At 40.0% G+C, this 27,570-nt stretch overlaps 1 protein-coding gene across 1 annotated transcript in view; it reads left to right on the forward strand.

The window, feature by feature from the left end:
• LOC121949780 (pleckstrin homology domain-containing family A member 7-like) overlaps positions 1 to 27,570 on the forward strand; it is a 192,272-nt gene that overhangs the window by 149,470 nt on the left and 15,232 nt on the right. Inside the window, exons 9-20 of the mRNA XM_042495539.1 lie at positions 6,661 to 6,842; positions 10,734 to 11,282; positions 13,130 to 13,676; positions 15,485 to 15,568; positions 16,139 to 16,381; positions 19,963 to 20,016; positions 22,460 to 22,525; positions 24,578 to 24,658; positions 25,406 to 25,555; positions 26,081 to 26,182; positions 26,511 to 26,622; positions 26,957 to 27,087. Of these exons, the coding sequence (XP_042351473.1) occupies positions 6,661 to 6,842; positions 10,734 to 11,282; positions 13,130 to 13,676; positions 15,485 to 15,568; positions 16,139 to 16,381; positions 19,963 to 20,016; positions 22,460 to 22,525; positions 24,578 to 24,658; positions 25,406 to 25,555; positions 26,081 to 26,182; positions 26,511 to 26,622; positions 26,957 to 27,087 (2,301 nt within the window). The remainder of the gene's footprint in view (positions 1 to 6,660; positions 6,843 to 10,733; positions 11,283 to 13,129; positions 13,677 to 15,484; positions 15,569 to 16,138; positions 16,382 to 19,962; positions 20,017 to 22,459; positions 22,526 to 24,577; positions 24,659 to 25,405; positions 25,556 to 26,080; positions 26,183 to 26,510; positions 26,623 to 26,956; positions 27,088 to 27,570) is intronic.

Below are 27,570 nucleotides of genomic sequence, written 5' to 3' on the forward strand. Positions count from 1 at the left end.
TCTCCATTTGGATGTTTTTTTCAGTGTAAACTCATTTTCTACAAGTTTAGGGGAGCATACCTTATCAGGAGCTGTGTGGTGCTCCGGCAGCTGAGGCTTATCTTTATGAGCACAATGACTCTTTAAATAGCGCCCTGACAAAGTGTGTATGTCTGGGTCTGTCCACGGGAAAAGAGCCCGACACTATTGTAAGCCCTTCTGAGTGCATATAGTGAGTGATATTTATTTAGTTGGAAAATGAGAGGCCGACGGAGAGAGAACACAGAAAGGGAAGGAAGTGATTAGCGCTGGAAAATAAAGAGAGGAAGCGATAGGTGGAGAGGAAGCGGTGAAATAGAGGGCAGAAAGATATGGGGAGTGGGACTTTTCATATTTTTCCGTCAAGCGTTGTTCAACAATATAGTGGAGAAAACAAATAATCAGGAACACCCTTAAAAACTCCCACACAGACGCAAAGCACAAAGAGAAAAAGAGGCTTAGCTGTGTATGAATTCAGTGTGTAGGTGTTTCGGTCACGCACTCAGAGCTGAATGACCCACTCAGCATTCCTGCTAAAGAGAGACACAGTCTCCCAGTGTTATTTTAAACTGCTGCTGGTGTGTGTTGGATTGTGTCACAAGTGTGTGTGAGGGCTCTGATGTAACTAAAATAGGGGAAAATCAAAGCTGGTGATTCGAGATTGAAATTGACAAGGCTTTTAAATGAAGGTTTGGTGGAGGTTGCGTGGGTTGTGACATTGTCGTTTTTGGCCAGTCTTCACTCCAGAACACCATGGGAATAGGATTTGGAATTCGGGTTAAGATTAGAGGTCTTTGGTTTAAAGGGCTAGTTCAGATTTTTCATCTGATTCCATAGTTCGTGTATTACCTACATTAGATGTCTGATAGCACGTCCCCAGTGAGCAACAGTAGTGCTGAAACGAAAGCTAAGTAATGTATTGCTGTGGATAGAGAACAGCAGCAAAACTAAATTTGGCCACCTTAAAAAAAGGTCCCACCTAAAAAAAAACTGAGTTAAGGATTAATGCTGGATTTCACCAGCATGGTGATTTAAGTTTAAATTCTGTTCCACCTATCTTTAAAACTAGTTTAAAATTAAGAAAGAATAAATTCAAACCTCTCTTTAAATCCCAATTTATTTTTTTACTCTGAACGTATATTAAATTTAATTCTGTTGCACCGAAACTTTTACCTCCAATTCAAACTGTGGTCCTGGGTTAACGTTAAATCTCACCTGAAGTTTAAATTTTACACTGACTGCCTTCAGACTGGGGGTGTGCTGACCACCATAAGTTATATATAATACAGTGACTATAGATAAAAACCTCATACAGTCCCATTTCAGAAAATCTAAACTATTCCTTGAACTAACTATCCCGTTTTCTGTGATTAGGGTGTGAATTTGGATTTTCAACATATTACAGTACTAATTTGTGTCTGTGTCCCTGCGCTGTGTGTGTACTCACTGCGCATGCATGCCAATATCTCTGCACGTGCCCAAACATCTGACTCCAGGCACAGTGCTCTGTCTCTCTCTCATCAAGAAGCCTTTCCCATTGTAGCTGTCAGAATGTTGATGGCGAGCGAGTTGGCGTGTTTTGACAGCTGCTTCCCAGGGATGCTGTTATTCCTTTCGTCAAGATTTTTAGGGTGTTTTTGGATATAGTCATTTTTAAGATGAGTGTTTGCTAACTAGTTTCCCTGCCTGTTTCCTGTCATCTAAACTCCTCTTAACACCTGAAAGAGACAGGCTGACTGAGCCCTGTGCATGCTCCACATGTTGTTTTTCCTCTGTGCAGCGTGGTGGTCAAAGACGCTGCAGACTTCCATTTTTTACCAAAGATTCCTGCAGCTGATTTCAGTGATCAGAAAGCCTCATCATGGCTTAACGAGTACAAAAAGAGACAACAGTTTACAAGCACTGAACATGCTAACATTCTCCAATGAACCCACAGATGGAGAGCACATTTTTGTTTGCGTTGTAGCAGATTTCGGGTATATTTTTCAAGCATATTAAGTTTGTTTTGTTTTTAATTAACCCTCTGGGGTCAGAGGAACCCACTTGGGTAGGAAGCCCAGATGGATGTATGCATCAAACAAACACAGGACTTTCAACCAGAAGGCTGCTGTTTGTGTCTCATTTGAAACCAAAAGTCAGAGCTGACTTATTTTAACTTGCATGCTAAAGAAGACTTGTGTACAATATTTAACTTGCGTAACTAGTCTAATCAGCCGTTGTTGTGTTTGATTCAAATGCAAATGTACATAGCTGTGGATCACGATTAGAAACCACAAGCCAAATTCATTAGGATCCAGGTTTTCAGGATTTCAAGAAAATGAAGTGAACTAGCAGGTAGGGAAAAAAAAATCAGCACCACTGGAGCCCTGAAAACCTAGAACCACTTTGTCAGTTATGTGGAATAGCAGTCATTTCAAAGCACTAAATTTAACATTTTACCATCAATCACATTAGAATAGTCTTTACAATAAAGAGAAAGGCTGAGAACATTACCAGCCTCTACTCACCTCCACAGAGTGTCAGTAAAAGTTACTTAGTGCAGTCATGCATACTTATTCACAATACCCATCCACCTAAGCATCACCGGAGAGCTGGTGCACAAGGTTATTAGGATTTGGACGAATCGAGTGAGCAGTGCAATCAACTCCCAAATCTTTAAATATCTACCAGGATCAGCATCAAGTAGATACTCAAGCATAGCCAGCAAGGAAATTATAGTTTGTCATTTTATTTTTAGTGAACAGCAGCCACTAAAATGAGCCTGCTTCAGCAGCCAGACGGCAGAGCTGTCAGGGGACGGGTGACGTATCAAGCTGTTAGGGAACCTGGAGGGGATGTAAGAATGGGAGCATTTATGTTTGTTTGCGTATATGTCTGCATCTGTGTGCTGAAGTTTATTCACACGTTATAGTAACAAAGACAGAACAGCAGGGGTGGCAGCCTTTGTTTGCATTATTCATGAGCTTGTCTAGTGTGTACGTTGAACTGCACGAGTGGATGTGTGTGTTTCTGACTGTCATGACGCTGCAGACAAGAAGCCAAACTGCTGAGGAATCACATCTCATTTTATTACAATATAAACTAAATAAAGAAATCACAGTGAAATGACTGCAGTTGCTGTAGATCTCACCACAACACGCCTCACACACTTATTATCCTGCATTCATTATTCAGTGAATGAATTAGGGTTGGGAAGATTTAGCGTTTAATTACTTTTCATTTGCATGCATCTGTTGTTGAGTGGGTTCTCTCATTTGTCTTCCAATCCCAACCTATGAATGAAGGAAGGAAGGAAGGAAAGGGAAAAGTAGGACATTTATAGAGCAGTGCTGTGCTCAGTGGAGTGCAACTCACTTTAAAAAGAGCCTCTAATAACCCCACTTTCACCACAAGGACATCTTTATCAAGGATACAAAACACTTACACGCTATTAATTAAACAGCTGTCTGTGATGTACTCTTCCTTGAATTTCATGGCCATGTCTGTTGTTTGGTGGTGTGTTTTCTTCTCCCTGTGGATAGCTAGGCAAATATAATATCAGTGACATCACGATGGGATATTTTTAGCATGACTAAAAACGAGTTCAGTCGCAGGAATATTGGGCAAGAAGCCTATATGAATTATCAAACAGTGAACGCCTTGATTTCAGCCTCTCAAGGCTTCTCTCTGGACTTGCACAGATTTAAAGGTAGAAATCCATCGTAGAGGAAGCAGATACCAACATCTCTACTGACAATCATCTCAGTAGACTACAATGCGGTGCAGCTCGAAACATGTTGATTTTTGAGAAAGAAGCAGTTTCAAATTTCCTTTGGCTGAAATGCCTACTGTGTTTTCCACCTACACGAACAGCATAACCTTTTGAATATAATTACTTCTAATGTGCTCTCTATGATGCAAAAACAGCACTCTGGTAGATGTAGGAAATTGTTGAGAGAAATTATCAGTTAAAGCTGAAAACAAACCTTTTTTTCCACCAAAATAAGTATGTGTTTCCAGGTGTTCTAAAGCTTTAAATCCATTAAAAGTACACAATAAACACCTTTACAACTGCCAGTAGAACAGAGCCATGTACACAGCTCTGCAGCAGACAATATGCCTTTCTGTTTGTTTGGGGTTTCTTTTCCTCCACACTGGTGGTAGTTGGGTCCGAGGCATTATGTTTTAGATTTGGCTGTCTGTTCGTCCAAATTTTTGTGATTGCAATATCTCAGGAACACCTTGATTTTCTTCAAATTTAGCACAAACGTTCACTTGGACATAATAATGAACTCATTAGATTTTGGTGGTCAAAGGTCAAAGTCACTGTGACCTGGTCTATGTTTTTCTTGTGAATGCAGTATCTCACAAACACCTTGAGGGTTTTTTTTTTTTTTTCAAATTTGGCACAAAGTTTTACTTGACACAACAAAGACCTGATTAGAATTTGTTTGTCCAAGGTCAAGGTCACCATTCCTCAAATTTACCCCACAATGGATTTTTTTTTAAAAGATACTTCTCTCTTTAAAATCATAGCCCCTGTTTTTGTCTGAAAACATGTTTTGTATGTTACATTTAGTAGACATTTTTCCAGCCACCCAATGAAAATAAGTTTAACATTCACTCTCTTTAATGGTCTATGTGCACCTGCTACTCGCTAAGGTGATGCTTATCAGTTGGTGCACACAAGATTAATCTGAGCTCTTCTGCTATAATCAGCAGCCTGCTTTTTATATATATATATGTACAGTATATATAGCTGAAAGACACAACCGATTGAAAAAGTTGCAGTCGGATGACAATGCTCTGTGAATTTTTCACTATGAGCAACGTCTTTCTTTCACTTTAAACAATAACTGTCCATTGTTAACATAGAAAAATCACTAAAACAACTACTATGCAAGTAGCTTTCTCATATTAGCTAAAACTGTCATTACATCCACTCAGTACTACATGAAACAGTTAGTTTGTGAAAAAAAATCATGTTTCTCCTCGTCATAGCGCCTCTAATTGCATTTGCAAGAATCCACTGTGAATGTTGGAAACAGACCAGTCAGAGCTCAGTAGTCTCTAACCCAGCCGCCAGTCATGTCAGTCATTACTTGTGAACTGTGATCAAACTGTTAAACAAGGCAGCGCTAATCAAATATGAATCAAGATTCTGTTAACGTCATGCTTACTCTCACCTCAGATGTTTTCAGAAACATATTTAGAGTTTGTCCCGGCTGATGGGTGGTACTTTGTTCAATATGGCGGCAGGGTCAAAAATTTCTACATACACACAAAAATTTGTCTTTGAAAACATTTAAGGTGAGAAATAGTCAATGCAATAACAGAATCTTGATTCATGTTTAAAGCGCGCAGCCTAGTTTGACAGTTTGACCGCAGTTTATTAGCAGTGACTGACTATCTGAGTTACAGACTCCTCGACTCTGATTGGTGAATTTCGTTCAAATGTGGTGGATTCTTGTAAATGCCATTAGAAGTGCTAAGAGGAGGCACAGGAGCATGATTTCAAAGATCATCTGTCTCATGTACTACTGTGTGAATGTAGTGACAGTTTTATCTAATGTGACAAAAAAATATTTTCTCAAAAGTTATTAACTACAGCTTTAAAGCCTAAAAATGTTGGAATGCAGTCCCAATGCAGATGTAAACACAGATATTTTATCACACCGGACTTCAGAGAGAACAAAAAAAACAGTATTGATATATAGTTTGCAGTGAAACATCAGCCAGTAAATCTCGATTTATGTGAGTAACTTGATACATTGAAACCAGAATTTTCTCTACAGGTGCACACAAGTGCTGCCCTTTGTTCATATTATTAGCTCTATAGTATCATTGGGTATATGTCTCATCAGTGATGACTCAGCTTGAAATCTTATTGCAACATCACACATCAAGTGTTTTGTTCAGTCTGATTCTTTTGATATTCTGCACGCTGCATCTTTATATCTGTCTCCGATGATGAAATGGAGCAGATGTGCTCTCGATTGTCACACACCGACAGCCCTGTATTAGATCTGTGACTAATAGCCTTTTTTTCTTTTTTACTGTGCATACAAAGAAATATCAATCTTAAGTTTGAATGTGCCTGTCATGAGCTCAGCACTTAAATTACACAGTACAATTACCTTGTCATGGCGTCTATCAGACTTGCATTTCACACCATGTCTTTGCAGAGCTGCTTTTCCATTTCAGACCACTCTAACTGATGCTGCTTCCTTATTTTCTGAGATATACTGTCAAGAAATATAGCAAGCATGAATGCAGAGATATTATAACATCACTGTTTCTTAACTGTCATTTGACCTTTTATATGTTCTTAGTAGGTTTCTAAGCTGTAATAGGAGGGAAAAAACAGGTTTGTGAGGAGACTCTGGGGCTCTTTTTTCTGACACTCAGATTTCTTATTCTCCATCATGCCAAAGAATCTTTCCTCTCATTGGTCAAAAGTTGTGGCTGTGTTGGTCGTAACTGGCTGGCATTTTTTGTCTCTCTATTGTGTGGTTTCCTCCATTGGCTCTCTCTGTATTGGTGGATGCTTATGTGGCCCTTGATGTTGTTTCTCTTGTCGGACAGCATGAATCCTCTCCATCTCTTTGACCAAAGCTCGAATCTCCTTTTCTCGCTGACGTGGCTTCTTCTCTCTTCCTATAGGCTAGCCACACTGGTATGCGCTCGTACATTTACAAGCAGAGCTCTGTGATTGGCTCGCAGGCGGAGCACACTGGGATGCGGACGTATTACTTCAGCGCTGACACCCAGGAGGACATGAACACCTGGCTGAGGGCCATGAACCAGGCCACGCTGATGCAGAACCACACCAACACACTCATCAGGTAGGACTGCACACAAACACTCACAGAGTACATCTTACTAAACTAGCTGAACACAAAACTTGCAAGCATTTATAGCCCCAAATAAGGCAGCTGTAGAAGGCCAGCAACATACTCAAGAGATCCATTTATTTAGATTTAGTTCAGTCACTAAACACTCACTTATTTAATAATGAAAAGGCTAAAAAAAAAAAAACGCTTTCTTTTGGAGCAGTAAGTTTCAGAGGTCATTACATTTTCTGTTTCTACTGTCAAAACATTGATTTCTCACCCCAACACCATGAGCTCCCCCTGGTGTTTATTGACAGTATTTTTAATTTATGTTTCTTAAGATGAAAACTTTTGTCCTCCTTTGTATTTTTTATTTAGATATAATGTTTATTTAGGCCCCATTCCTAAATGGGATTACACTAGGAATCACTACTGTCAGCCTGACTGAAAACACATAAACAAACTTTGTAATTGAATCACTGCAGACGTCTAACACTCACACACACACACACACACACACACACACACACACACACACAAACTCATTACCCTCAAATTTTTTTAAATTCCATCATACCATATTTGGTGCTAAGCATATTGTACAGTACTGTGTTGACTCTGTACTACACTTCCCCAAGATCACCTGTTAATCAGGTGTCGGTAGAAGTCAAACTTATATATCCCTACACCTTTCTCAGTTCTTTTCAACACATATATATTATGTCAGCGAATTCCCAAATTTGGGTGTGGAGAGGCAAAAACATATAGAAAATACCAGTTTTCAAAAATATCTGTATACATGTAGACAAGGCCTTAATCCTCTTTATATCCCTGGAAATTCATCAGACTGGTTTTCTTACAGAAGGTGTTAAACATATTCTGCACTGCGCTTTTTACAAATACTTGCAAGCACAATCCATTCAACATCATCATCATCATGAATGACTGTGTGACATGACAGTATTTGCAAATATAGCTAAAGTTATTATATCCTATAAATTCTTACTTCCTAGAAAGTGCTGCCATTTGTTTGTCTCTGTTGTCGCTATAGATGATTCCTGGAAAAACATCCCACTCCGCTGTTAACAGCTTTTACAAATATGTGTCAGTCCCGCAGTTATAGCATATACGCATAGTGTAGTTTTTTTTATACGTGTTTGCTTGCTTTCAGAGAGTACATTCTGATGTTGTGAAGATCTGTTTTTGAACAAGCAGCCGCTCTCTCCATGTATTATTCATATGTTGACGGGGGGGAGGTGGCACAGATCAAATACGTACCATCATTCACTGGCAGCCTCAGACACCCGCAGCTCATACTCAGCCATTTTCTTTTTTCTTTTTTTTTTTTTGGAGGGGAAATCCCACAAGACTACACTTGTTGTTAATGATCGACAGGAGGGAAACCTAACTCGAGATACTTGGAAAGTTTGTCACTCTGTCTCTGTTTTGTCATTTTCCCATTGAGCAAACTATAACAAAAGGATTACTTTCTGCTGGCATGCAGTACTTCTTTTTCAGTTTCAGTGTCGTTACTTTTACAATATTCAGATACATTTGCATACAGTGATGGCATGCATTGCTAGCAGCACACTACTCTTAAAGGTTTTGTTTGGATCTTTTGAAGTGGGGTCATCTTAGGTACTTATCCATAGTCAATATACAGTATCATGCATTGATGTCTGTTGGCATGCTCATAGTTTGAAGAAGGCCACAGAAGCTAAACAATGTACTGCTGTGGACTGGGCAGAAGAAAAACATATTTTAAAACCTTAAAAGAGTCCCACCTAAAAAATCAATATCAGTTTATGGGTACACTATACTGGGAGTATTTTCACTGCTTTATCTTTTGGTCTGACAGGCCTCTCCGACGGAAAAGCTGTAATAGGCTTCAGTTCCCTCTCTATGCTTTTGTCAAAGCCACTACACTCCATTGAGAAAAACAATAATTTAAGCTTACTGGAATCAGGAGCTCCTGTTCTGCCACTGCCTTGATACTTGAGTTAGTTTGAGTTATTGATTTTGTGACTTTGTTGAATCCAAACTAACCCTTCTATGCACCGAAGTCATGCAATAACACAAACAAACTATCAGATTGAGGCGGAAGTGGACCAACAGTAGGCTCATCATCATATGTCATGATATTATGGTATAACAGCTTATTTAGAAATCCTGAAGGTTTGATTTTCAGTTCCGTCCAAAATACAGATGGTCATCTTTCTATCAACATCATACTGAAAAGGCTGTGATGAGGATGTTTGCATGTAGTGCACATCAGGCAGCTGAGCTGACTGCGAGTGGTGGGGATAATGTTACAGGTCAGACTGTAAACGGCCAGCCCATGTCATGCCTGCAACAGTTGAGAGAGAGCAAAGACAATGCAAGAAAAAAAAGCTATTATTATTTCAACCAAACCAGAGTTGGTTATTGTTGGAACTCTTGACTAAATTATGGAGGAATCATTTATGCTCAACTTTAGCTACGTATACGGGCACAGAGGGAGTCTTCTGTTGGTACTCCGCAATCTTTTTGTCCATATTTGTCACATTTTCTGAAAGCTTATGGATACGGACTAAACAAGCAGCACCACCGGAGATTATGGGGGCAGTTTAGCATAGTCCAAGAGAGAAGAGAGAGAAATTCCAGGAAAGTGTTGAGGTATTGAACAAGAGACACCACTGAAGCCTAACCAGCAGCTCCTGTTTTCATTGATGTTAAATTACTGTTTTTCTCAGTGGAGTTTGGCTTCCAAAAGAGTGATATAACAGCTTTGGTTTGCTGTCTCCCACCATCAGACAGAGACTTCCAACAGTGGAAATATTATTAATATAGCGCACACTTAAGTTATAGTGATTTTTTAAAAAAATTTATGCCGGACATTTAAGGCTGCTAAAATATGTTTTTCCTGCTGCTGGCCTCCACAGCAGTGCATTACTTACCCCAGTATCAGTATTTATATCGATACTGCCTGCTGCCATAAACAAGGGACATGCCGACCGATATCTACTGTAGATGACACACTGACTATGGATAAGTAGCTCATACAACCCTACTGAACCATCCCTTTAAACTAAAAGACAGTGCCTTCTATGCCCCATATTACACAATCTGATAGGGACAAATGAGTCATCATAGCGCTACTTTGTATTAAATATCTTTACATACCAGTTGCAGACACCTAAGGCTGTTTAATTCATTTTCTAAAAGTGAACTTTGGTGCGTGGTTCATTGAATTTAAGAGACTTGACTGCTTCTCTTGCTTCTTGTCACGGGGGATTTCATTAACAAGTTTAAAATCTAGCTGTGGTTACAAGGTTTTGCTTGTCATCTGCCCTGCTTTAAAATAGTCTGTGTTGTATATTTAGCTCTGTTTTTTAAAGTTTGCATGACTCTAAAAGTCTGGCTCTATGTGACAGTCATGTAGTTCAAATTCAGTTCAGCACAACAGAACGAAGACTGGGAGCCCTTAAATGGTGGAGCATGATGTTCATGGGATATCAAGGCACTGATCAAATGAAACAGAACTGGTGCTTATCGAGTAAAAGCCGGTGAAATCCTTTGTGGTTTCAGGAAAAAATCGTCTGTCAGCTGTTGTTAATAATTATCCAGTTCTCTTGTGTAGCGTAGGTTTTATCCAAAATTCAAGAGTCGGGTGCAAGACAGGAGAGTAATCATAAGCCTACCCTTGTGACTTTACTTTCTGCTCTCCTCCCTGCTGCTTTTGTTCATTTTTCCCTTCCCTGAGCTCACAGGTGTCTCGTTTATCTTTACCCCCTCCCCGCTCTCCTCTCCTGTCACTCTCGGGAATGAAACTCTCACAGTGTTGGAGAGGAAGTTACAAACAGTGTGAGAGTGTAAAAGGCAAACATTCACCCAGGCTTTTTATGTAATCTCTCCTCTCCGCAGACCATCAGACAAGTTAGAGACGTTCAACTTGTTGCAGCAGCAGGCTGTCCCACAGACGAACCACGTAAACCACCACAAGACCCCAGACTCTGACACCCTAAAGCCCATCATCCACGAGGTCCTCCTGGAGCCCATACACCGTGACGCAGACGAACACTGCAGCTTCCACAAAGACTCTCCTGCCACCACCACTTTGGAGCACCCCTTAGGAAGCACAGGCCTGGAAATGGACACACACACGTCCCTCCCCTCCAACCCTGCACCCTCTGCTCTCCCGCAGTTAGACCATGTGTCGGCCTCAGCGCCCGTGTCCAGGGTTCCATCGAGGGCGCCATCACGAGCCGCCTCGACACTGCCCTCCAGTGTTTGCACAAGGAATGGCCTCGTCTCGACACCCAGCCCCATCCTGGAGCCCAACGGGATCGCAGCAGGGACGTACCAGAGGGCCCCAGCGCCACCCCCTGCTGACACATACAAGCAGGTGCACAGGAGGAGTGCTCTGGAGCAGGTGGAGCAGTGGGTCAAAGTGCAGAAGGCTGAGCACAAAGGGTAGGTCACTGTCATATGTCTTATTTTGTGAAAACACAACTTTTATATTAAATCACTGTATAGAAACACGTGTGATTATACTTATGTACATTTTATTGCAGTATTTTATGTTTACTGTCTATGTAGCAGAGGACGGGGGACGGGGAAATTTTAAGAGTAACTAAAACCGCACTTTGACTTGAGTGCGTTCTCCCAGGAATGTGGAAAAAGTCTCAAAAATGCCTCCAAACACACAAAAAGTAGGTGGTTGATGAGAGTGCGTCAATGGGCGGCGACAGTCGGCTCAGTTGATGATTTGGATTCAAAAATGATGTTGTTGATGACAGTAACAAGAAGAGAACAGCGGTATTCAAGGTTGGCATCTCAAAAAATATGTGACATGAACACTCAACTTTATCCAAAACAACAAAACCCTCCCAAAAAAACCCCAAAAGCTAAGTGAATCTGTCTTTTTAGCTAACTTAGTAGCTTGCTGGCTGGTCAGATGTTAGCAAGAATGCTAATGTTTGATCTTTAATACTTGACTTGTGACTTGACCTGACATATTTGAATGAAACTTGCTTGAGATTTGAAGGTTAACAGTGAGACTTGCTCATGACCTCATGTCTGAATTCCACCTCTGCTGTGCAGCAAACAGGTAGATTTACACCACATGTACTTCATAAGTATAGGGTAGAGTTTCCTCTTGTGACATTTGCCAGCTGATTCAGAATGAACATAAATACCAGCCCGTCATGAACACATAAGGTCTTCAAAGCATAATATTTTATTTCTGGCCTCAGACTCAAATTAAAAAATATCAAACTTGTCATTGTTAAAGGGAAACGTTGCCAGTTTTTAACCACGTCTGAGTCACTATGATGTCGGGAGTGTGTACAACTTCACAGTGAATGGCTTCTCCCGGCCGGCGACTCGGGAACTCTCAGTCCGTGCCGTGAGCAAAAGTCAGTTTGGTGATGCAAAATGCCTCATTTCACACCACTGATGACACATTTTTTGTCATCTTATTATCGAACTAAGTAAAAGAAGAAGAAGTGGTGCGAGGAAACACATCAACCGTTAGCTTTTAAGAAATGTTTTAACATGAAAAAATATACATTATAATACAATTTCTTTTTTTACAGTAGAAATTGTGGGTTTTTTTATCAGACTTGGGGCCCAGAACAGCTGCTGCGGTTCAGGTTCCGGTTGTGCTTGGACAGAAACTGTGCAGGTTCATGTGGGGTTAGGCCTGATTTTGTGTGCCCAATTAGAGCTCTACCCCACATCACGGCGACACAGATGTGCTTGAAAAACTGCAAAGTATCCCTTTGAGAAATACTACAATAGATCAGACTATGTTCTTGTGAACTTAAAGACATTTTATAGGTCAAGCAATTTCATTTGTCATGTTCAGCATCTTATTCAATCATTAAATGAAATTCAAGGTATGATTAGGTAAATCAAGTGTTGTAGTCAAGAGCATCTTAAACAAAAAACAAGTCAAGATTTCTCTTCATTCGTGTCTTTTGTTGCTGTATACATGTGTGCATGTATAAGTGTACCATGAGAAAAGATTTTGTGTGTGGGAATTGTCTTTTGTTTCCTATGAGCTAACAGATACAAACAAACACTAAAGGAGCTGAAATCACCTTAACCATCTGTACTTTAACCTAAATATAAAATCGCGAGTCTTTGTCTGAGACTGAGACCAGACCAGAGTAAAACTGAAAAGACCAAACAGACACATAAAAAAGTGTCTTTAGGAAAAGACCACTTTCAGATTCTACAACACTGGATAAATGTGTAGATATCCTGATTATTGGTAATGAAAAAACATGGGTTTGTGTCCCGTTCCTACTCAACAGCCCCCCATCCAGAGAGAACACCCTGCCTCGTCGCACACCACCCACCCAGCACAAGTTCACCACCATAGATACATATCAGACTCTGCCAAAGACTCCTCGCCAGAGCCCCATACCAGCCCGACTTGGTGAGTACAAGTATGCCCAGGACCGCCTCAGCCACTTCCGCCTCACCCCTGACCCAGGCCCCAACACCGTCTGGCAGTTGTACGAGTGGCAACAGCGCCATCAGTTCCGTCACGGCAGCCCCACAGCGCCTCTCTACACTCCGGCCCCGGACTACCCGTTCGGCCCCCGCCCCCCATCCACTGTGCCTCCTTCCTCCTCATTACCCAGGTCGGAAGGGATGACTCGCTGTGTGTCGGTACCACCTTCATCTGCAGACATCCCTCCACCCGGGCCTCCACCTGGCTCCAGCAGGACCCTGTCACCCACACGGAGGCCGCACACACCAGCTGAACGTGTGACAGTCAGACCTGCAGGTGATAGGTCAGTGGTGGACATCCCCTTCACTGTGTCCCCCCGCAGGACCAAGTCTCAGCTGCTCAAGGTAAATAATGTCTGACAAAAGAACAACAATCCTGCATGTTTGCAAGTGATTAACTAATAAAATTAAACTATTTTTATTTTAATAGGTAGTGATATTATGCAATGTCATTAAATAACGTCCATCTTTCTCTGGGGAATGAGATGAAGCTTTGATGTAAGCAGACAGGGTGATGTTTTTGGTATTATACTTACATCATAATTATTTAGCTCACACTAGGCAACTTAAAATTACAGAAAACCCAAAGTCCTAGCAACAACAACAATCATATTTTGTTTCTAGCTCAGAGTAAAGAATCTGCAGTCTGCTAGCTACCTGTTAGGCTTGGGCGGTATGTAATATTTCATACCTTCACACCTATAACTGTGCTGTGCTAACAACCAAGAGTATCCCTACTTTTACATAATTCATGTGGGTTCATGTGTTTTTGTAAAATTATTCTTAAATTAAATTCAACTAAGATAAACAAAAAAATCTTAAATGTAACTTGCCTTAAGCTGTAAGCATCCTGATGGATAGATACTGTAATGGTAGCAGGTACAGAGTGTTAATAAGACATAATGAATAATGAGTTATGAATGTCAGCAGATTATTCCCTGTTGCATGGATTGTATGAAATTTGTCCCGTCTTGCCTGTTGCTTGTGCTCTCCCAGAGTTTGGACCATTAACGCTTTTTTCCCTCGACTGTCAAGTGCAAAACATCAAATCGAATGGTTTCTCATCCAGAACAGTGTCAGTCATTCTGACAGTGTTGGGCGAATGTTGGAACTGTGCTCCACTGAACAGAATAATTGTGTCAGTGCTGCGGGGCACAATGGCAGACATATCCTAAAGGCATTCAGTCTCTTAAATTACCTCAACTGTATCAGCAGTCAGTCGAAAGTCAGTCACACTGTTAACTTTAAACTATATTGAAGATGTACACATGCCATTTAATATGCAGTACTCTATATTGAACAATAATAATAAGGAATACAGTGTCTTGTTATCAAGGTGAAATGATATTATCCTCTAAAAAAAGAATTGTAGCCTTTAGTGATATGAAACCTGTTATATTATGATAGCAGATTTTTGTGTGGTACTGTAGAAATGTTGCATTCTGTGTTTTCTCTATCACATAATTAGATTTTATTATGCTTTCATGACAGGGGTAGCCGTGTTTTTGGCTTGTCAGTCCATCCTTCCGTCTGTCCCATTCTCGTGAACACAATATCACAAGAACGACTTGAGGCAATTTCTCAAAATTTGGAAAAAACATCCACTTGGACTGATCAGTGAACTTATTAGATTTTGGTAGTCAAAGGTCAGGGTCACTGTGACCTTGCATCTGTCTCATTCTTGTGAACATGCTCTCTGAAGAACACCTTACACGAATTTCTCCAAATTAGGCACAAACGTCCACTTGGACCTAACAATGAAGCTTTTTAATTTTTGTGGTCCAAAGGTCTCATTCTCGTTAACTCAATATGTCAAGAACACAAGAACAGGCATTTTCTTCAAATTTCAAACAAACATCTACTTGGAGTCATAAAAAAACTGGTTAGATTTTGGTGGTTGAAGGTCAATGATCAAGGTGACCCCACAAATTATGTTTTGGCCATAATGCAAGAATTAAACTGCTAATTATGACCACATTTCACACAAATGTGTAATAGGGTGTAGTAAGTCGAATCTAATTGTGACATCATAATGTTCTGCAAAAGTACTTTTTTTGGCCATTTCTAAATATATTGTACTGAACTGCCCCCCCCTCCAAACGCCAGTGTATGTATATTTAACAATATAAAATGTGTTGTCTGTGTGTTGTCAGGCTGCTACTATCGAGAGACGGTCAATGCCTCCATCTGGCTACATCACTCACACAGTCAGCGCACCCAGCCTTCATGGCAAAACGGTACGTTTTACAAATTAAAACACACTTCACTGTATTACAAATATTATTACTAAACATTACATTAGGCATGGATTCAGTACTTCACTGTGGAACTTAGAGTAGAAACCTTAACACTTGAAAGCTAAAGAGGCCTGCATTTGAAGTGATGTGTAATTCCCTCTCACTGTCTGCTTCTAGAGTCCAGTATTATGTTTCATACAATGTGCTCACTCTGCCAGACACTCAAGAAATCAGTCACCATTCATTCTTCGCTAATGAAATGTAAATAGATATTGACCCGATCTTGATTAGCCTTTTGTCGGTATGGGCCAGTTGGCTGCAGCTGAACATTTGGGAGACATTGCCTGTCATCAACAGAGTGCTGCTGTGAGTTCTGCCTTTTGTTTCAACACCATTAATCCTCCTAAATTTAGCTGCTGTTCTGCTCGTTCAATTTGGCCATCAGCCTGTTGAATAACAAAGTGGCCACCACTGCTGTGAATGCAATCGATGTTTTAGGTTTTATAGTTTCCCTGAAGTTTGGTGTGGTCAGTTTTGATGCCAGATTTAATATCCTGTGGTGCATGACAGCCCGAGGAGCTCACCCTGCTCCTCATTCAGCTGCGCCGGCATCAGGCCAAGATGGCCTCCGCACGTCAGCACGCATTTACCCAGCTCCAGCGGCTCAACGGTCCCAAAGAGGCCTACCAACACAACCACTTCCTCACAACTACCACCACTAGCACCAGCCCCCTCCTCAGCTCCGGCCCCTCTCCTGTGTCCCACCTTGGACATGTGGGTGTCTCAGCTACCCTGGGCCCTTGCAACATCCAGGTGGGGGCCCCATGTGGCATGTCTTCCTGCCTGCCCCTCATTTTACCATGGGCTGATAGAGGTTGCCACTGAACATGTTGCAGGGCATCATTACACTTAAAATCAGACCTAATAAAGTTATTTTCTGTTTACGTTATACAAATAACTCATAAAATGTGTACTGTAAATTTCATTATTTCTCCAAGAAGAAATATAATTATTTTTCTCCATTATTCATGGCTCTTTGGAAAATACTGTATGTCAGTTTGTCTGTCCGTCAATCTGTCTGTCCAACACTTAAGTAAAGACTGAAATATCTGATCAGATGATGAATTTTAATAATTTTTAGGACATCCTCACTATTTCATTTGTCCAATACTTGCAAAAAGTAATTTCAGGATTTACATCAAAATTTGCTGTAGGTAATCTTAGTACTCAAAGGGGAGTGCCAGTGCCATGATGTCATTACAGAAGGTGTTTAAACCGTTAAATCACTTTTTGTATATGTTTGTATCATCATGTCTTGGTTATCTCAGATTAGGAACATATAAAAATTCATAAACACAACCAACCATATTTGCTGCATAATGTCACAAAAAAGATAATATCGCCTTTAATTAAAACCTTATCTGCTATGCCTGTAAAAGCTTAAAACTGCTGTATGTAGAATCAGAAGTTAAAAGCAACACATAAGCATAGACTGCATTAATTTTGTGATTAAAGCTATGATTGTCTCAAATTTCTGCGAACACAATGTCATTACAAAGATGCTCTGATCACAAGAAATCTTTACAAATTCTAAGATATTTTTTATTAAAGGGTAACTGGTATTTTTCCGTCTTGGACCCTATTTACCCGTTTTTTTGTGTGTATGTCTAATTAACTAATAGAAACAGGTTTTGGTGAAACAGGCTGCAATGCACTAGAACCATGTGAACACTGTCAATTTACGTTCAATAAAGTGCTTGTTTTAGGGCAGACTCAGATTGTTATTGTAAGGATCTGACAACATCATGGAAAGGATCCCTAGAGACCTTTTAAAAAAAAAGTAAGATCCTTTTGTTTGACCACAAACAGCCGCAAAATTGCCATCACCAAAGCCTCCTTTTAAATGAACTGTCATTTTATCATTGTAAAACCCACTTCATTCAAAGTTGACAAAAAAAAAATAAAACTCACACTCAAAAACTGTCTTGGTTTGGGCTTTAATTGACCAAACAATCAGCATTTCTGGTTTTGTTTAAATAAACCCTAAATTAACATTAATCAATAACGAAATTAATTAGATGTGAAAATATACTGCTCTATACATGCTAAATGTTGCAATATCAATGTTAGGCTGTTTCTGGTAAAACAAAGAAGTTCTTACTCTTTAACAAAAAGGTCTATCCTTTCCATTATGTTGTCAGACACTTGACAATCTGAGCCTGTTAGTGGCAAAAACAAGCATTTTTAGTGGACATGCACTGAGGGTGTCCCTGCTGCAACCGTGTCACTCAATGCTGAACAAATTTCAAAAATTGTTGTTCCCATTAGTCCCTTAGACACAATGGGAATTTAAGGTCCAGGTTTAAACATTCCCAAGTTATACTTTAAGTCAGCGAAACAAAGGCTTCTTAACATGACAGTCATATTCACTGATACAGACATCTCTTCCATCCACATGCAGAAACCATTTTTAGGCCAGACCTACAATTCCCAGTAGATCCTGCACTTGGTTGTTCCCAACTATAAATAAATGTCTTAATGAAAAATAAGGCTAAAAAATAGCCTGACCAGACCACAAAATCTAAAACAACAGCAGCATCACTGGTCAAGTGTCAGTATATCAGTGGCAACCTCTGCCCAACAGCTCCAGTGCTCCAGTGGTGTGACATCGGGCATGGTTAATCTGTGAGTGCTGGCCATGCTGCAGTCCTAGAACCATCCGCCTCTTTTTTTCCATGTGCTGTTCTTGGCTGGTCCGTTTCCATATCGTGCTTCCAGTGATACTTTTCATAAGCATGTTGTGCTGCTAAATTCTCGACATCTGCAAAGCCATCCCATGCTTTGGCTTACTGGCTGGCTATTGATGTGTCCGTGTGTTTGGTCTTCAGATTTCTGAATCTTTCATTACCGGCGGTTTGTTTTATTGTTAAGTGATGTGTCGCTGAATTGAAACTGAATGGAAGATTAATTCAGCGATGTGTTTCCAGATCTGCTGCTGCTGTAATGCATGTTGGCACAGACACAATAAGGCAGGTCACACTTCATACCTGACACACAAATATCACTGCATCCTAGAAGAATTGTCAGTGAAGGTGCTTTAGATTCAGATGACTTGAGTGGTGAGTTATTTGAACGAACAGTGTGTGAGATTTAGGGGGATTTAGTGGCATGTAGTGGTGAGGATTGCATATTGCAGCCAGCTGAAATGTCTCCTGGTTAGAATTTCTTCAGTGTTCTTTGTTGAGGTGGTTGTCATTGGTAGTTGAATTATCTGCAGAGGTGTCATCTAGGCTTGGGCGGTATCTATTTTTTCACACCTTCCTGAAATTTCACAGGTTATATGGTATATGATGGTATATAATGCCCCACTGTTGGAGATGGGCAATTTCACTATGGTCTCCAAGCTCTCTTAGCATTCACAGTCTAATTTATAAACAATACACTAACAAAATGTCAAAAAAGTATGATTATTACAGAATATTTCCCTGATGAAACAGATAAATGCAACAGTACACTTTCTAAATTCAAGTTTCTCTTGAAACTAGCTAGCTTGATTGCCTTATTGACTTATTGTAAAACACACTTCTTTGAAACGTGACAGAAACAAAAACAAAAACAACTCACCAAAACCATCTTGGTTAGTCTTTTTAGTCGTTTTGTTAGTGAGTCCACTGTTCCAGCAATCAGAACCTCAGGTTTGGTTGAAATAAACCCTCTAATACACAGTTAGATGCTGTTTTCCCCTGCAATGTCTGCTGTTATCGGCCAGCTGTTTACAGTCCTGTAAAGTTATCCCCACCACTCATAGTCAGCTCAGCTAGATGTTGCACCGGACTGACAAAAACATCCTCATTATAGCTTCTTTAGTATTAGGTTAACAGAAAGATCTGTAGTTTTGACGGTATTGAAAATCAAACTTCTAAATGCCCTGTTATACCATTATATACCACCCAAGCCTAGTCTTTTCCTTTCTAAAATGGACCAGGTCATTAAAACCTGTAATACCACTAAGTAAAGCAGCTTCACATTACAAATTAGTGTTTCTCTGACGCTGCTCATTGTGAAGGGGAAGATAACGACAGTGGCCAACATAAAAATGCCCTGTCTTGAGCCAGTGTTTGGTTTGTCCATTCTGGCCTACTGTATAAACATGGCGACGTAACACGGTGATCTCTGTAGCCAAGGGTCCGCTCCCTATGTAAATATAATCGGCTCACTCTAAAGTAATGAAACACAGCGATTCTTATTTTCAGGTGATTATACACTAAAGAAAACACACTTATTATATAGTATTCCATTTCTGCCAATATATCCCCTTAAATCCTACATGCTGCACCTTTAATTTCTGGTGACACAAATTAATAACCCAGACTCATATGTTTGTCACCTTCTAGGCTGATGACACCTATATGCAGCTGAAGAAGGACTTGGAGTATCTGGACCTAAAGGTGAGATATACAGATCAGAGTTCAGTTTCAGAGTTTCAGAGATTTATTCTCTTATGTAGTTCTATTCCTGCTGTGCCTTTTCTGGTTTGAAATGTCTCTAGCTCAAACTAACACATTTGGTGTTTCTTACTTACAACCACTCCTAATACTCTCTGGCCCATGTTAAACAGACAGAGACAAAAGTGTGTCAATAAATGAGTAGAGATGTTCAGGCATGAGGTTGTGAGACAAAACATCCCCAGTAGACTTCTAACTCTTCTGACGAAAGCAGCCGCCTTTTTGTGACTGCGGCTCTGTGTCTTTGTGATTCTGACTCCCAGATCAGAGCTCTAGAGCCCCTGATCCTCGCAGTTCACAGTTTACTACTGCACTGCACTGCTGGGCCTCTCAGGCCTCTAATGAACGTAAGCTGTATGTGTGTGTGTGTGTGTGTGTGTGTGTGTCTGTAGCTAGTAATGTACAAATAGATATAATGTTGTATGTAGTGCGTCCGTGACTTTGCGCATTTACGCTTGTGCATGTTTCCCCAATATTTAGAGCAGGGATGCATGTGTTTAGCCTGTATGTGAGTATGAGTGTTTAGAGAGTGTTCTAGAAAGACCAGCCCGTTGCTTACAGCACCGCATTCACGGCTTGAATGGCATCAAATGTCTCCATGTGATCTTCTCCCTTCCCATGTGGTGATGTTGACGATGCTGTGGAGAAGTGGGCATGGGATGGCTCGGCAGTGCATGTGTTGTGGCTGTGGCCCGGTGGTTGAAAAGCCAGCTGCTTCTACCATCGTCTCTGAAACGCTGCACCTCCTTGACAAGAGCACAGGGCTCTACTGTGTCATGTCTCAATTTTTTTTCCCAAAAAGGAGCACATGTAGTCCTAAAATTAATCATTTCAAAGCACAAGAAAGAGCTGTTATCAGTGGAAATTGTTGATTTGGTAAATTTACACATGTGCTCTGCTTTAAAGGGATGGTAAAGATCTTTTAAAGTGGGGTTGTATGAAGTTCTTAAACATAGTCAGTGTATTGCATACAGTACATGTCAGTTGGCACCCCTCCAGTCTGGAGAAGCAGGCAGGAGTCTGACAAAGATGCTACACAATGTACTGCTGTAGAGGGGTCAGCAAGGAAAGGTCTTTTAGCCACCTAAATATAGCTATAGCAGTTTAAGTGTAAGTTACATTAAGAATATTTTCACAACTTAACCTTTCTGTCAGAAAGCCCTTTCTGACTGGGAAGCTGTTAACAGGTTCGGTTCCCCCTCTCTCTTCTCTCATCAAAACCAACAGAATCCAATGAGAAAAACAGCAATTAAGAACAAACTGTATTAGTTTGAGTGCATGCTATGTCTAGAAAATTTTCACTGCTGACCTTAGCGCCAGACAGCGATTTCTGATAAAGAAAAAATGAAGCAGTTTTGTCGCTCTCCTCCGAGGAAGACTATTCGGATGATTTAACATCACTGAACACAGGAGCTACTGGTCTACCGCTGTCTCAATTAGTTATTTTGCATGCGTTATTGTGTTAGTGTTTGGCATTTTAAAGTGTTAGTTTGGATTCTCCAAAGTCACACTTTAACTCAAACAAACTAACTGTTTGAGGCAGCGGTAGACAAGAAGTTCATGTGTTAAGAAAGCCAAAGTTACACTTTTATCAGTGCAGTGTGGTGGTGTTGACGAGAGCATAGATGAGGAACTGAAGCTGATAACGGCTTCCCCGTTGGATAGGGCTATCTGACAGCAAGGTTAAGGTATGAAAATACTCCCAGTGGAGTGTATTCTTAGACTACTATAGATTTTGTTAAGTGGATTTTTTTTTAGGTGGCTAAAATATGTTTTGCTGCTGCCCCCCTCTACAGCAGTACATGACGAAGCTTCCATCTGGGCATTCCTGTGACTTTTCCAAACTGGGGGTGTGTGGACAGACAACTACTGTAAGCAATGCACTAACTTTAGATAAGCACAACATAAAATCCCACTTCAAAAAATCTGAATTATCTCTTCAATGTTTTTCATGAAGTTATTCTAGCACTGTGGAACCCTTTCAGTAATGCTGTAAAACTCAAAGTGGGCACCTGAACATAGTCCAGGGTTTGTTCCTAAAACAAATACTTCCTGTTCACAAATAAATTCTGCAACTCTTTTTGTATGAAGGGGACATCATGTATAGAGGTTCAATAGCTAAGTCAAATTGTGCAGGGCTTCAAAGTGTCCATAGCCATTGTGTTCTTCATGGCAAGAGCTGATTTTGTGTGCCAAAATTCAGTCATGTTGTCATATACATGAGGAGAAGAGAATGTGTTGCAGATAGTCTGTCCCAGTGTCATACTACTGTAGTTTGTAGCTGGTCTCTGTGTCCTGTATCTCCTGTATTTCAGCAACATTGTACCACGGTTCAATCATTTACTGCACAACTAACATCTGGAAATGCTTATTTTGCAATTTCTAGGTAGCTGGAAGTCAGACGCTGAAGGATTCAGGGAAACCTGTCAAGGTTGCAGAAAGTGATGTGGATGTAAGTACAAGCTTAATAGCTTCTTAAAAGTTGGCTACATTAAATACGGACCACTTCCATTTTTAATGCTGTCAGGGTGGTTATGTTTGTCTGTGGGGAAGTAAGACAGAATGTCCAAAAAATTCAGTTAAATCTGGTGGAAAGTGAGGGTGTTTGCTATGAAAATGTTTGACATTTAATTTTTAATGTTGTTATTTTCTCATATAGTGAACTTACTTGAATGAAAAATCTAGTGAATGTATCCAAAATAGAGCTGCAACTATTAGTCAGTTGAATAAGTCAATTAACAAAAAATAAATAACCATTTTGATAATCCATTAAAAAAATTCAGTTACTTTTTAAGCAAAAAATGCCAAACATTTGCTGGTTTAACCTCTTAAACTTGAGAATTTGCTGCTTTTCTTTTTTTTCAAAGAATCAGAAATACATTATTAATCTCCAGGGGGGAATGGTGGGAATTTATGATAATGAATGAGGAGTCTTTGGGTTATGGACTGCTGTAATTTAAAGACGTCACTTTGGGCTCTGGGGAACTGTAATGAGCATTTGTCTTTTTTTTTAAAAAAAAAACAACACTTATTGATTAAATGTGAAAAAGATGAGCAGAATAAAAGCAGAATAAAAACAATTGTTGGTTGCAGCCCTAATCCAAAGATTTCTTTATGACTGTATTTAGTTTGATGCGTACACATATTCACATGCAGTTTAAAAGTATACTTTACCAGCAAAATGACCAGTTGTATATCATTTACTCACCACACGTCACTGTGAATTTGTAAAGAAAACTGTTGTTCTTACATGCCTCCTCAATGAACGAAGAATCCAAAAAAGGCGAACCTAATTCAAAATGCATATGTTTGGGAAGTATTGAGCATGTGACTGAATAATTGAGACTTTAGAGTTTATACATTGATGTTTAGATATAGTTTTGCTGTTTTTAATGCTAGTCCCCATTTGCCTCAGTGCATGTAGACTGTTGGCCTTTTTTTTTTTGTTTTATTCTTCAGTAACCGTGAAAGCATTCGAGAGGTAACAAAGTTTTCTTCACATGTTCAACATAACAGTAACAGTAATTGATGAACAATTAGTAATTTTGCATATCTTATAAGTTTTCTATACATTTGCTTTCATTTCATAAACATGACATTCTAGTTTGTTTATTGAACAGCACTGACTGCTGGAGTTTGTTTTGTGGGAAAAGTGAAGGTGATTAAGAAAAAACAAAATATTAATGTGATGTTTGTAAGTGTGGGAGGACATGATAAACTACTGTCAGCTTCAAGGGGCAAAAAGCATGCAGAGAGAGTTAAAAGGTAAATGCCGCAACCCCTTAAGTTTGATAATCCAAACAATTCCCTGCAGTTTTTTCAAGCGGTCTTATTTCTCCTATGAAAATATTTCTCAGTAAAGGCTTCATACACGGCTGTTTAAACAATTTATGAGAGCGTTGTATGCAATGAATATTTGATTAGATCCAATAACAACATCACCGTGGAGACAACAACAAGATTAATAATTCATTTGAAGAATATAAAAACTAGTATGGAATGCAAAAATGCACATGGATAAGCACTTTGTTCACTTCAAGCTGTTCAGTCACAACCTTATTACATGAACGGTGTGTTTGTTTTACCGCAGGATGATAAAGTGATCCAACCTTTGCCTTGAAGTTTGCTGAGTTTAATGGGGGATTAATTAACAAGGCTCAGAACCTCGCTTACTCTGTAATTAAAAGTGTCAGGTGGGTCACACCCACTTTGTGTAATGGGCTCACTCATGGTAATTACACTGGAATGAATCCGGAGAAGCTACAGGACTGTGCATATTAAGTATGAAAAAACATGCACGTAAATTCATGTGCAGAAACAACACACACCATTCTTATACACATACTAATTTATCTACAGCTGCAGAAGCAAGAGGAAGCTGCAATTAAGTAAATGGGACACATAATTACCAGAGGTCAACACACAGACACACACTTGGGTGAGCACTAAAGAAGGGGTTCATCTGAGCGTCCCCGCTCACTCAGCTCTGTGTCTCCCTCTGCAGGTGAAGTTGAGTCGGTTGTGTGAGCAGGACAAGATCCTCAAGGATTTGGAGGCGAGGATCAGCTCCCTGAAGGAGGACAAGGTACACACTCTGCCAGCCACAGCATCTTATTGTACCAGCCAACCTCAGGCCATCTGATGAGTTATGTGATGGTGTCACATTCAAGAACAGAACTGCTATCAAGTGAGCTACAGTGGAGTTTGATAATAGAGGGTGATTCAGCTGTCAAAGACAGGATAGCAGTACACATCTATGTTAGTCAGACTGGCTGTTGTCCCAGCAGAAGTCGCCCACTGAGCAGGAGTATATTTAAAGATCCTACATTACACTAATTTTAAGGTTCATGCATGTTTATATGCTTTATTATTTTTAAAAACACAGTATTTTCCTCATACTGTCAGCCTGAAAATACCTGCATTTACCCTTTTGGCTTTTCCGCACTGTAATTGCAGCCGGGAAATGACTGTTACAGCGGCGCATTATTGGCTTATTAGTCCTAACCGCTCATTTAAAGGTGCTGTTTCTAAATACAATAATAAATTTTCTGTGAATTGAGCATTATGACACTTTGACGTTGTTTTTATAGCACCTATACTTGCTTTATGATAAGAGGAAGTAATATAATAAGACAAAGTCAAATGACGTCTTATTGGGGCTCGTGACTGACTGTAGAAACTGAAGCCCCCGTGAAGTATTTTTGAGTAAGTGTCATCTGCTGAATAGTCTCAGTGCACATTTTGAGAGCAGATCAGAGGTAATTAGGTATTATAACTTTGGCTGACTATGGCTTTGGCTGACCTCATGCTGCATGACTCCTCACCCCCTCAGGACAAGCTGGAGAGTGTGCTGGATGTGTCTCACCAGCAGATGGAGCAGTACCAGGAGCAGCCGGCCCACGCCCACAAGATCGCCTACCAGCAGAGGCTTCTGCAGGAAGATCTTGTCACCATCAGGGCCCAAATATCACGCCTCTCCACGGTATGTGTGCCAGTGTGTTTTAGCGTGTGTATATGTCTATTCATTTTGCATAGTAAATTGTGTAGTCTGAAGGACTATGGTTGAAATATATCACAATATTTATATGGATATTCTTATAAAATCAACACATTTATCCAATTTACATGTACCACAATTGCAAGTGTGGGAAACATTTCTTATTACGTGATGATTAGGTGGTAAGTGTGTGTTTGTCTCTGGGCATGCATGTGTGTTTGAATATATACAGCTAAGTAGTGCAGGTGGGGTAGGTATGTGACTGTTCGAGAGAGCGTGTGTATCTGCACTCGTGCCTGCAGTTCCCTTTGTTTGTACATATAGAGATCTCTATGAAGACGCATCATTTCTATACATGTATCTTCAAATTGCGTGCCCTAACACTCTACTGTATGTGTAATCGAAGACTTTGTGTGTGTGTGTGTGTGTGTGTGTGTGTGTGTGTGTGTGTGTGTGTGTGTGTGTGTGTGTGTGTGTTTGTTTGTTTGTTTGTTTGTTTGTGTCATGCAGGAGATGGCACACGCCTGGGAGGAATACAGCCGACTGGAGAGATCAGTGGAGCAGTTGAGGACTGCGCTGCAGGCGCACATGAACCACAGCGCTACCCCTCAGGTGAGATCTGGTACTTCAGCTCAGAGCAGGTTTACCTCCAAACTGAAATCTCTAGTTTTTCAGTCAGAATGGGTTGAATATACTGTTGCTGTGTCTTTTGAAATGTCGGTATTCAGTTTGTCCTAAAGTCTTCCAGATGCTTTAAATTCTTCCATATATCTTCCACATCTTTTTTTTTTTTTTTAATAATGCGTAACATTTCTTACATCATAAATCTCAAGTTTCAAATTCACCAAATATGTGGCATTAAAAAGCAGTTGAACAAAACCAGTGAGTGAATAAAAAAAACTTATGAATGGATTCAAACTGTGTTTGTGTCAAACTTTAGCAAGAGAAGGCCGAGATGAAGCGCGAGTTGTGGAGGATTGAGGACGTGATGGGGGGACTGAGTGCCAGCAAAGCTAACTACAAGATCACCATTGACTCTGTCCAGAACCCAGGTTGGTAACCATAGCAACCTGACTTTTATTACTGAAGAAGGCCACTGTTTTTAGAAAAAAAGACAAATTATTTGTTTACAGTTTAAAATAAAAAAGGTGGAAAGAGTTTTTTACGGTAAAATACATGTCACATATTAACAATTACCAGAGCAGTGAAACTCACTAAATATACAACTAAAAATCAAACTTGAGTGAAAATGGCTGCATTCATTGAAATCTGCGCCTTTTTTTCTCAGGGCCGAAATAGCCCTTATTTCTGACTATAAATCCATTTCAAATCTGCTTATATTTAAAAGCTAAACCTTGATTTCTCTGTATTCACGCGCCCCACCAGAGAAGAAATTAGTGCCTTCGATGTCGGACCCGGCAGTGCCTTCTCTGAGCACAGGGGTCCAGCCTCCTCCTCGGAGCTCCATCCCCAGCATCCGCTCCCATACTTTGCCTCACAGCACCGTGCCAACGTGGGTGAGTGTCATCCTTCTGCTTAGAAGACAACACAGTGTATTCATATTAAATTTAACCCTTTGAGACCTGGGACAACAGCATTTGTCTTGTGCTGCTTTCAGATGACTTTCACAAGTGCCTAATCCTTTGAATCCTGAACAAAGTGGTGATTTTTCTTATAGAACATGAGGAAAAAGGCAATGAGCAAATTGCATGAAATTAGTAGATTTAGAAAATTATTTTTAAGCGCTGTTTTAAATGTCTAGGGGAAAAGGAAAAAAAGATTGGGAAAAACTATGTTCATAATAGCCATAATTATAAATTTAAAATTATGTTAAGAAATTATTATAATTTTTAAGCACTTTTCCAGGTCATTTCCCTTTTTTAACTTAATTTTTCAAACAAATTTTCAGGTGATTTTTTTGTGCTTTTTACTAGTTTCTTGATAATTTTTGGGTAATTTCTTCTTTCACTGCTCATTCCCTTCCTCCCATTTTTTGAAAG

Source organism: Plectropomus leopardus, chromosome 11 (genome assembly GCF_008729295.1).
Source record: "Plectropomus leopardus isolate mb chromosome 11, YSFRI_Pleo_2.0, whole genome shotgun sequence".
Classification (NCBI taxonomy): Eukaryota; Metazoa; Chordata; class Actinopteri; order Perciformes; family Serranidae; genus Plectropomus; species Plectropomus leopardus.